The 12037-nt window shown below is 43.9% G+C and overlaps 1 protein-coding gene across 15 annotated transcripts in view; it reads left to right on the forward strand.

Moving 5' to 3' along the window:
* PPFIBP1 (PPFIA binding protein 1) overlaps positions 1 to 12037 on the forward strand; it is a 103233-nt gene that overhangs the window by 50135 nt on the left and 41061 nt on the right. For 13 of the 15 annotated variants that reach the window (XM_015628064.3, XM_015628067.3, XM_015628070.3 and 10 more), the window contains exons 3-4: positions 5716 to 5870; positions 7743 to 7948. In XM_015628064.3, coding sequence (XP_015483550.1) covers positions 5807 to 5870; positions 7743 to 7948 — 270 coding nt within the window. In that variant the 5' untranslated portion in view covers positions 5716 to 5806. The other 2 variants (XM_015628066.3, XM_015628065.3) reach the window with 2 other exon arrangements.

The following is a 12037-nucleotide window of genomic DNA, read 5'->3' on the forward strand; positions in this document are numbered from 1 at the left end:
CAAGCGAAGATATTTTGCTATATTGTTCCCGTTGCGGTATTTCCAGCATTTCCTAATTTTACTTTTTTGTTCTTTTCTTCCAAAACACCAGAGCAATGTATTCAACTAGGATCCATTTTCTATTTTAGTTTCTTCTTCCAGGCCTGGAAGGAGTGAAATGGAGTCGTCATTTACATTAGAAGAAATGTTAATGACTCCAAGTGTAAATTACCCGAATATATTCATTAGTAAGTGTTAAACTGCTACTGACTGGTGGCACTGTAGTTGAGCATCTTCAAAACATACCATGAGAAACTGTGCCAGGGATTTGGATTGAATTAATTTGAAACTGTTTGCAATTGTGATTGAAATGTATTTTGTAAATAAGTCTCTGTGTGTTTGTGTTTCTCTTCTGGCCTCCCAGAAAAAGCAGAAATAAATGTGTCTGAAATGGCATTTGTCTTCATGAAACAGAGCTTTATTTTGTAAAAGTTGATTGCTAGGGATGTGTTGTTTTAGTGTAGTGAGGCAAGAGAGATTAATTCAGAAGTTGCTTTAGACCTCTTGTGCAGTCATCTGGTACATGTTAGGACTGAGAATGCAGGACAATCTATGACAGCACTTAGGGTCTTATTTTTGCCGTGGAACAGGTTCTTTCCCCCCAGCCTCCCCAGAGAAGATGACTGCAGCTTCTTAGCTTTTTCATTTTACTTTTGTGGTAGGCTGCTCTGGAGTGACAGCCAACTCTTGGGGGTCCTCTATTACTCTCAACAGCTCTCAGAAACAAGCCCTAATCAAGGTTCTCAATTTCTGTGTACCAAGATTTCCTAGCTTAAGGAGTGTTATGTGTGAATGGGAGAGCTGGGAAACTTAGGTCATCCATCTTATTGCATCATGTCATAAAAATATGCTTTATTTCCCAACACTGAGCATTTGCAGCCCATGTGCACAAAGAGGGAGGCAAGTGGGACAAAAGGCCAGCTCTCCCTTCCTCAGAGCAGTGGCATCCAGGGTACAGTGTGTCCTCTGGGCCTTCAGACCTGCTAGCAGGCAACTGATTGCTTTTAACTCTGTGAACCTCTGGGCTTTAAAGCATGGTGTGTTTTGCAGGTGGAGATCCAGAATGAAACCACCCCCAAAATTACAAAAAAATGGGCTCAAAGATATTGCCCCTTGATGCCTCTGTGTGTGCTGTTTGATCTGGGAAAGAGGCAGCCTCTGGGTGGGAAAACTATCATTTCCTACATATGTAAAATGCTTAAGCACTTTTTTTCCCCCCTTCATTTTTGAAGTCTGCCATCTTAATTAAATATCAGATTTTGAAATCCGTACATAGGCAGCTTTCCTCTTTGCATCCAACAGACTGCAGTTCCATTCACAGAGCCCCTTGCTGGGTTTTTTCCCCAGCTTTCCTTGTGTTTATTTGCAGGGCAGTGTTTTGTTTTCTCTGTAAGCCGTTTGGAATACGTCTTCACCAGCGCTGTAGCCAGAGGGTTTGTATGTCATTCAAAAATAAAAATAAAAAATCTCCACCTACCGAAAAGTGAACAGTACAGCCCTAGCAACCGGCTGGTGCATTTGAACCAGAGGAAAGGACATTAAACAAGTAAGACCACATTATGTCTTCTCTGTTGCAGCCAGGGATGTGGTAGAAATGCCAGCCAGTGATAAGATTAATCATAAATTATAGTGGAGAGAGCTGCATTTGTAGTTTATTTTTGGTTTCTTTAATGATGGGTTGTAAATACAAGCTTGACGAAGCGATGCTTGTTCTTGGCATGAGGAAGGTATTCAGCTGGGAGCTCTAAAAGAAGGATCTGCCTCTGTTCAAACAACCCCCCCACACCCTACCTGGCACTGGTTTTGCACACAGGAAGGTAAGTGTTGTCATTTTCTTGGAAAGCAAGAGAAAACTTACTTTAAATTGTCTGTCAGGCAGAGCACTGTCAGAGGTACTTTCCTCTCAGGTGTGTTGTCAGTGACATTATGGCAGGGGTGGATTTCATCCATCTGCCTCTCTGTCTCCTGTGTGCACCTTGATATCTCATTCATCTGCCATGCCATAGATCCATCTGTGTTAAAATTATGATTTTCCCCTTCCTGCTTTTGTAGATGAAGGGAATTTAAACTGCTTGTCATTATTAGCTATGCATTATTTTCCTAAGGAGCTCCATTGCTCTCCTCCAGGATGGATTTTTGTTCGTGTTACCTGTGTGGTTTTCCTTAATCACTGCCAAGAAAAAAAACCCAAAACCTTGAGTTTTCTCTTAGGTTTTATTTGTATTAGACCAAAACCATAAGGAGGAAGGAATGGAATATACATACTGGAAAAGCTCTGCTGTGTCAGTGACCAGCTGAGGCTTCTCTCAAAGTTTGTGAAGTCAGAGGGTCCTTCAGGAGTCACAGGGATTAATCTGCTGGTGTTTTAATGTTGTCCACTTTCCTATAGTCTGCAGAGGGCTGTTGATTGCTGATCTGTGTTTCTTTGGCTCCCTCTGCACCTCCCCTTTCCATCCTCTTCCTCCTGGGGTTTGTTGTCTTTTCTGTTTCCATGCAGTTTGGTCCTTTGCTCCCCTGGTGTATGAGGTCCTCTTTGCCCTCTGCCCACCCTCTCCCCACGTGCTCATGATAGTTGTGCAAAGATCAAAAACAATTCTATGCCTTTGCTAGGGAAGGATTTTTCTAGGATTTTTTCCCTAGTCTTTGCTAGGGAATTCTTTTTCTATCACAGCAGTTTTACTTCCTGACTGCTGGATGTGCTGCACTGTGCTGGGAAAGTGGCCAGAGCAGGATGTGCTGTTCCAGGCTAGTTTTCAATGACCACTTTTAGGACTAAATAACCAGGGAAATGGGATTTTGTTGTGTCATCCCCAGCTGTTCGGCTTAGGGGCTTTTTGTTCTTTTTCATTTCACCTCTCCAAGTTTCTCAGCTGTGGGCTTGGTCAGGCTGTTAGCAGATGTTCCATGAGTGGTAGAAGAGTTTTTGGAGGTGTGTGTGTTTTCAGGGTCTTGCTTCAGTAAGTTTTATCTTAAAATTTCTCCTTGCTGCCTCAGCATTGCAGCTTCTTTGGGAGTAACAGAGGAGGAAGCTCTGTGCAAATGGATGTGTCTTTCTTTGGAGGCAGAGCCAGGTAACCTGGAAGTCTCTTGGATGCTATTGGTACCACTGTCTGCTCCCATCAGTAGAGCTGTCTTAGGGATTTCTAACAACCATGTACAAACCCCTTGTTTAGGAAAGCAAGGAGTTCTTTTTGCAAACATCAGACATGAGAGGTGGTTGCGCCTGGGTGAAGTGCAAGGATGGTGATTTTTCTGTGCCTGCAAGCCATGGCTATATTGTGCAAGTACAAATTAGCAGTTCCTTGTCCCTAGTTCGTGCATTTCCTAGCCAGAAGTCAGAATCAAGGGGTGGGCGCACTATGAACAAATGTGGTTAGGGAGCACTCTGTTCCTTTGTGTGTTTTTAGCCTACATAGTCTTTTCCTACCAGCCTCCAGGACTGTGTTTATTGCTTGAGCATGAGCTGCACTGGGCTTGCTGATGCTGGGGTGGGAAGGCAGCACTGGAGGTCTCCAGCCCAGCCCCTGCCCAAAGCAGGGATGCCTGGGACATACTGTGCCATGTAGGGTCCAGTTGGGCTGTGAGTAGCTCCAATGTTGGAGACCCCAAAAGGGCAACCCTTTCTATTACTTGCCATCCTCATAGTAAAAAAGATTTTTAAATTTATTTCCATTAATTTAGGCTTTTCTTTCTTTCCCCTTTTTAATTCTAAGGTGAATTTCCCTGTGTTTTTATGTGTGCCCATTGTCTCTTGCCATGTCACTGGCCACGTCTGAGAAGAGCCTGGCTCTGTAATCTTCACTCGCCCCATGAGGTGTTTATGCACTTTGAAAAACTCATGTGCACTTTTGGTTCCCAAACATTGATTTGCTTCTGTGGGTTTGTGCTTGCTTTGTGTTGTTGGTCTTTTTCCACTTAGAGCTGTGAAGAATCAGTGTTTTGCCTGGGGCTGTAGAAGCCCCGGGCTTTCTCGTGTGTCCTTTGCCCTTTGAGGGAAATCCACAGCAGATTGTTCACACTCTGCCTTCACAGACACCCATTTTTGAGCAGGACCTGGTATCAGAGCCAGGAAATCTTAAGTAGATAAAAAAAGAGACTGTCTTCAGTGTTGTCCAAGTGAATCTGTGTGCTGGAAAAGCTGCATTTTCTGCTCATTTTTATGATGTGGAGGCACCGAACCAGTTGTCTTGTAGGATCTGCATATTTTGGCAGGTCTTGTACTGATTGAAGCTGAATGTTTACATTGTGTTTAAAGCTGGGGGCTTCCTCCTTGGAAGCTGAAAGTCTTCAGTTACAATGCTACTGCATTTTTTAAGATTTGAGCATCTTCACTTACAGGTATTTTGACTGTTTAAAGTTCTTTTGGTTTTTCTGACTGACAACCACGTAATAAAACGAGGCATTTGGCAAAAGCACAGCAGTCTTTGTGCTGTCGTTCAAAGGTTACCTTAGGGTTTGGACCTACTTCATGTAATCAAAATGTTGTTGTGAAGATAAGATGTTTGTTGGCATTTTAAGGATAACATTTCAGCAAAGCCAGCTGGCAGCCTCCAATAAGAGCTTCTTCCCACCTGGTTCAGACCAATAAATTGACTTGTAGGAGGGGAAAATCAGTTTTTTATAATGTGGATTTTTGTTTAGATTTGTTTTTAGTAGACTCTTTTCCAGGCTTTTTCTCTTACACCAGAGATACTGTGAACTACTTTCTTAATTGCTTGTGTTGGGGCGAATGTCAGCAGTGGTGTGGCTAATACAAAAACCAAATGGCAGGGCATGCAAAGGTTAAAGCGAGTTTTCCTTCCTGTTTTTTTTTTTTTTTTTTGGCTTTGTTTCCTAGCTGTATTTATAGCAGAAGGAATGTTATGTGTATTAAATTAAAGCCAAGGCACTCTGCACAGTGTTAGTGGTTTGTGTGTCCCTTGTGGTGGGCTGGAGGGGTTGGGGATGCCTCTGACCCTTGCAGCTCCACTTCAGCCAAGTTTCTTAGCACCTGCTTAAATTAACTTGTAGCCCATCAGGATTTCTGGTTTACTAGCTCACCTACAGGCAGCATGTTGGGCAGGCTTGCTTTTCCAGCCTGCTGGAAATACTCCTTTGGGGACCACTTCTGGCTTGTAGAAGTTTGAGAGTGAGATCACATTGCATTGTTATGATGTGAATCTGCTAAACTCAGAGCAGAGATAGTCCATGCATGCACACTCATCCAGTGAGTGCTGGGCACCTGAGAGATCCTGTCTAGAGGGAGACAGTTCCATGCCAGGAAGTTCTGGATTATCAGATATCCAAAAATCTCAGACAATCTCAGACTTGTCTTTTTCTATTTCTTGGGGAGAAAATTACAGCAAACACACATACGATATACTGCTGAGTTGCAGCTCCCTTTCAGTGAAAAGGGAGACACAGTGAGACACAGTGCCTGTGTCTTCTCTGAGCTTCCTGGAAGTGCCATGTGGGATTTCTGAGGTGTTCTGTGAAATGCCCAGTCAGTGGCATGGACCTGTGGGCAGAGCAGGCCATGGGTCACTGGAAACTGGGTCATCGGGTCAGTGCTTTGATTCCTTCACCTTGGTCCATGCCTCATAGTGAATACCTCTGGGTTTTATTTGTAGTCAGCAAATGGCCCCAATCTTCTTTCTGATCTGACAACAGTGATGCCTGATAAATTCTCTTTTGCAGATTAAATTGCAGACTTGAGGCTCTGGACCGACTCACACCATCGGCATTTTACTGCTTCTTAGGCTGGTGATTGTTCCTGAGAAGACAGAAGATGATGAGTGATGCAAGTGACATGCTCGCTGCAGCCCTGGAGCAGATGGATGGCATTATAGCAGGTAAACACCTGGGGCAGGTGTTTATTTTGCTTTTTTGGGTCCTTCTTTCTCCCACTGTGAGGACAGAGTTCTAGGTGGAGAAGGGAATATGCTGGGAACTGCTTTTGTTGCTTTCCATTATAGCTTAGAGTTAACAAATAACCAGAATGCACAGACTTGCACAAGCTCCATGGATTGGGTTTTCTCCTGCCCTCTCTCAAAGGGCTGCTGGAAGTGGTTTAGTGATGCAGTTCAGATCCTGTACAGGGCACCAGGAGAGTCAAGGACAAAAGTGGCTACTCTGAACTTCCCTCAGCTCGGACAAGTTAAAACATTAATTTTTTTATTTTTTTTTTTATTTTTTTTTTTTTAATATTTTTAAAATTGTAATGCTTTGGGTCCAAACATTTGGTTTGGAATTGCCTTGGACATTTGGATTTTTTATAAGTATCTGTAAACTGTGAGTTGCCCACTGAGAGGCATCACAAAGAATACAACCTCTGCTTTTAAGCTGAGTTTAGTGAGTTAGAAAATGATATAAATACCCAACACATAGGAGGGTAAGATCAAGAAGTCAATAGTCAATAATACGCTCACAAGTATAGCAACACAGTTATAAAATTTTTAGTAGTTCCACTTAAGGAATTTTCCTTAGGGATAAAATAATCATACAGTGTGTGCTTTATTTGAACAATGGCTCTTCTCTGCATAAAGATATTAAAGACACATAGCAGGAACACATGTAAAGGGAATACAGTTTTATCATCGTGATCTCTAAAAATACATGTGAGCTGTGACTTCAGTAATTTCCGTAAGTAGACACTGGTATTTGGATCTGATCATGTGTTTGTGTTTCCAAGAGCCCAAGTTGGTTATGGCAGGATGAGGTTTAATATAAAAAAAAAAAAATAAAAAGTGATGTTGGAAGATTTAAGTCACCACAGACTTCATTTACCCATGTCTGTGAATAGATCTGTAAAGGAATATAACAAAGGGATATCAGCTCCTGTGCTGTTGAGGTTATTTTTCTCTTTATTGTTTTCAGTGGGAATTCAGCAGAATACTTTGATTTTTGTGGCTTGCCACATGGGGTGAATGAAAGTTCATGGAAGTGCATATATGGCAAATCCTTGTAGTTTCTAAAAGTTGACAGCACAAATGAAGGTCTGTCATGAACACGTGTCATTGTGCCAAGGTATTACAGAATTAAGGTCACAAATCAGTGTACTGGAATTACAGTTGGAATTAGCTAGGTTGACTTAAATCAACCTTAATCCTAAATTCATAGTTTCCTTTCTTACTTAATATATAGCAACTTCTAATGTAGGTCAAATATGCATCCTGTGAGTTTATGCAAATGAGAGATTTTTCTCTTTATTAACATGCAAATGTCAGTGCTGCTGTATCAAATTGCTGGGTTTAAAATTTATTCCCCTGCAGAAGCGATTTGGTCTTTTAATTTATCTTCATCTTTTTTATTATTTTTAAAAATTTCCAGTGCCTTGGAGCAGCGTAACACATTCCTGTATGGAAAACACAGGGCATGGTTTCCTCTGGTCACCATCACTGGAATGTGACTTGGATCTTTCAGTGCCTGCAGGGTGACTTAGGGCACTGGCAGAGGATGTTCCATCCCTGGCAGCACCTTCTCCCTTGGGAATTCATCCTGGAGATCAGAAGCCCAGCCTACACCTCAACCCCATGGGCAGGTTGTGGCATTCCCATTCCCTGAGAAGCAGCCCACCTCGATCATGCTGGAACTTCCTCCCCAAGCACCGGTGCTGAGTTTGATTGGGATAAACCTTGCCAGGAACAACCCCCACCCTTTCCCAGCCTCGGGGTGCGCCCAACCCTCATTCCGTGCCTCATCCCATGCAATTTTGCTCCCTGCAGGTTCCAAGGCGTTGGAATACTCCAATGGCATCTTTGACTGCCAGTCTCCCACCTCCCCATTCATGGGGGGCCTGCGGGCACTGCACCTCGTGGAGGACTTGAGGGGCTTGCTGGAGATGATGGAAGCAGATGAGAGGGAGGGGCTGCGCTGCCAGGTCCCAGACTCCACGGCGGAGGCTCTCATCGAATGGCTCCAAAGTCAAATGGTAAATTCTCACCTTGTTTTACCTCTACCTGGCTCATTTTGGATGTTGGTTAGACTGGTTCTGTTTCACACAGCTATTTATAAAGCTTAGAGTGTGTATCAGGGAAGAGATTTTGTTTTGGAGATGCTGCTGTGGAGTCTTGGACAAGCTGTTGCTCAAATGCTTTGTGCAATGGGTTGGCCTTTGCTGTCTTTGACATACCACTGTGCTTCAATCTAGGGAGCAAACAATACTTGGTAACAGCAGTTTCATCTCAGAGGGCTGGGGAAAGACTTTTTTTTTAAGAATCAGATGCTTAGGTGGGGGGAAAGAAGTTGTTTTGAGTAGTTTTCAGTGAAAAGCATTTTTGGCAGCATTTTTTATATGGGGATCAGCAAGCTTCCTTACCCAATTTATAACACAGGGGAGTGGTGTAAGCTCTGCATCCCTTTAATCTAGATACCAAACCAAAATTTATATTCTGTGTTTGTGAATCGGCCAGTTTTTGTCACCTTACTTTAAAAATACACAGAAATATAACTGACAAGGAAGTTCTTTTCCCAAGACTTGTTTTCACAAAAAATCAATTATCTGAGTGTAGGTTACCTGAAGATTGCTCTGGGAAATAAAATGTTGTACTTACCAAAAGTTAATTTTTGAATAATAATTTTTGAAGAAGCTGCTGGGTTTGCCTCCAAATGCTCCATGGCTGGTGACTTCCAAGCAGGTCCAAGGAAGGCTCCTTGTTCTTGTGGTGTGTGCCAGGGTTTGTGTTGTGGAGGTCCAGGCGTGTGCCGGTTTTGGGGGAGCTCCAGCAGTGGAAGTCAGGAGTTGCTCCCAGAGATCACACTTAGGTTTTTAAGCCAGTCTCACTGCAGCTGTCATGGTGACAGAGGTGGGTGGGCACTTCCACATTTGCTGTCAAACCCATCCTGCGGCCGTGGCCAGGTCCTACTGTGTCACACACTGGGTGATGGCCGAGGTGGCACTGTGCTGCTGAAATTGCAGTGCCAGCCCTGGTGGAGGCTGGGGCTGCTGCAGGACAGTGGTGGCTCTGTGTTAGATGTGCCCCATGTACTGCTGCTGTTGGGACAGATGGCCACCATTGCCTGCTCCCTTCCCAGGATGGGCGCTGCACCCCCTGGGAAGGAATCAATCTCCCTGGAGTCATGGCTGATCTCACAAAAAGTGTTTGTATCTCAACAAATGGATTGATCTCAGTGCTCAGTGGCAGCCCAGAGGACTCCTGGGTGCGGGCCGTGCTTGCTCGGCTGGCGCTAGGCAACCCTTTGTGCCATCTGCTGTCATGAGGGCTGAGCACAGCAGTGCAGGGACAGACGGGCACCTTGGATTTGCTACTGTAGCCCTTGAAGAAAGATCTGAAGGGAGAGCCTTCTTTTTCTTTTTTTTAAAATCTTTACTTTGAACTACTCATTTGGAAATGCTTGAAACTTAATGAAGCACGTGGGAGCTCTCCCACTGCCTCCAGTGGGATCTGGATCTCGCCCTCACTGTCAAAGTGTGGCAGCCAACGCTGAGATCAGGAGGAGGAGACAGGAATGACATTGAAGTCAGATCTTTAAAACAGGCAGAGTTCTTGCTAACATCAGCATTCCCTGTCTGTGAAACATACAGCCGTGAACATCACTGTAACTACTCACTGCTCTCTGTGGCCATAACAGGTTCTGATGAACAAAAAATAAGCTAAATAAACAGTCCTGGAAACTGCACTTTCCCATGGTGTTCACAGTCATCTGTAGGCCATGTTTAGTGGTGCTGATCCCCTGCAGGTTATTCTGGAGTGAAGGGGCCCAGCAGCATGGCTGAGGCTGCAGTGCCTGATGAGATTAAGGAGATGGAGACTAGTCATTGCCCCCTGTGATGGCAGATGTGTGATTCAGGGGTGCCTGGCTAGTGGGGTCTGGAATGGGACCCTTCAGACCTGCACAATGTGGATCACCTAATGGTGGTAGGACAGCAGTGAGTTTTTATTGTACCCACAGGGTCAGTGGGAGAGGAAGGACTCTCTTGTGCCATTCAGTTTAGTGCCTCCCAATCACTGGGGAAGATGTGCAGGGGTTGTGAGTACCAAAGATTACAGAAAATTGCTATTCCATCTGTGCCTCAATTACTCCTTAATCTGCCTCAAATTATTATCTGTTATTCTCTATCATCCTTAAAGCCCCTTGTAGGAAAAACTTATCATTCCACTTATAGTGTGCTACAGCCACAGGATTTGCAGGTGTCACCAGTCCCTGTCTGAGCAAGGAGGTGTCACATGAAGTGCCTGGATGATTTGCAGAAAGTTTTTTTGCAACTATGCCCCTCCTTACAGAGGGGGACACCTTCTTTGTTTGAAACTGGTTTAATTCTCCATGCATGAAGTTGCATCCCCTAGGATGCTGGAACTGGTGTGTGACATCCCATGTGGGGCTGTAAGCAAGCCTCTTGTGTCTCAGAGGAAAACAAAAATAGTGTTTGCTGCTGCCAGACAGTGTGTCACAGGAGAAAAGTCCTCCCCTGGCTCCTGCAGCCAAGCCACTGGTGCCCACATTGGGAAAAGGGGATGACAGCAGTCACCAAAGCTTCTGTAAAATAGGGTAGAGCATTCAGTCCTGCCATGCCAGAATGGGCTGCCATGTGTCCTTGATCCTCTTCTTTCCTGCTCCTCTCAGGGTGTGTGTGCATGCACTCAGAAAGGGCCAGTGGGTTACAACACCTCATGCTGCTTTTTGTTTTCTAACGGGTGGGTGCCAGATGGCCACGTGACACCAGAGCAACGTACACTGCCCGGACATCTGGCACAGCTCTTCCAACAGACTCCATCCTGTCGTCCCCAAGGGGAGCTGGGAAAACTTGTACAAGCAACTCTGCTGCACAAAGAAGTCAGTTTTACTGTAACATGTCATTGCAGCTCAAAACTGATGTCTGCTGCTGAAACCCTGCTCATGTCTCCATGTATGAATGGTGAATGTCATGGGTGAAACTACAAACGAAGCCATTTGTTCCAAGTCTGGGAGGAGACTGAGACCTTTCTGAGCTTAAGCATGTTTGGACTCCATGCTTTAACTGGGAACCAGGCCTGAAAGCCATAGCCAGGTCATAACTGTCCCAAAGTTCTGGAATTTATTCAGAATACCCTTGGTCAGCAGAAATGTTTAGTGTATTTCAATGTGTGCCTTAATAATGCGTGTACTGTACTCTGAAAATTGAGCTTCTGGCTTCAGTACAGGCAGTGTGTGAGTAATCTCTAACTCAGCAACAGTAGCAAAACCATTTTAAACAAAACTCCACATTTTGAAAGATCAAGGCAGCCCTGTTGCATCCAGCTGGAAGCTGATAGAACCATCTCTTGAAGAGTAATTCCTGCAAACCTTGCTCCCAATCCACGTTGCTCCAGTTTTTCTTCAGTTGAAACAAATAAGAGACAGTTTTGTTTCTGATTATTACTTTTCTTGAAAGTGGTTGGGTTTTTTTTCGCATTTTTTAAAAAGTACATCTTATGCAACAACTTTCCCAGAAAGAAGAAACCAACTGTGTGTTGTTCAAAAAAAGAGTGAAGGGTAGGAGTGGGTGGACAGTGCCTTCCCACACCTCAGAGCCATTTTCCTCATGCTTCTGATCTGAACTTGGGTGTGTAGGTCCTGGTGTGTGCCTTCTTCTCTTTAGAGGACATGCCCCTGAAGTGAAAGAGCCAGGATAACATAGTATTTTTTCTTTAATATCCACAGCAAGTGCAGCTGTGGCTTTGGCTTTGGAAGTGACTTTCTGGATTTAAATATATATATATATATATATATATTATAAGGCATATTTTAATAATTGTTTTCACACCATAAGTGAATTTTTGATTTTAGGATCAAGCAGAACTTTACAGCCTTTGAAGGTTTCTTGAATCATATAGAATCATAGAATCATTAAGGTTGGAAAAGAATTTTGAGATCATCATCAAGTCCAACCACAGAACATTTTCAGTTTATCTCATGATGGTTGAGCTGAGGTAGCTGTCATGCTAGGCAATCCACTGTGTTGCTGCTGCCTCACAGACCGGCTTCAGATTTTGACATTTTTTCTTTAAGCTGGTTCTTCCAGAGAATAGCTGGGAGTAAT

The sequence above is a fragment of the Parus major genome, chromosome 1A, assembly GCF_001522545.3.
Source record: "Parus major isolate Abel chromosome 1A, Parus_major1.1, whole genome shotgun sequence".
NCBI lineage: Eukaryota > Metazoa > Chordata > Aves > Passeriformes > Paridae > Parus > Parus major.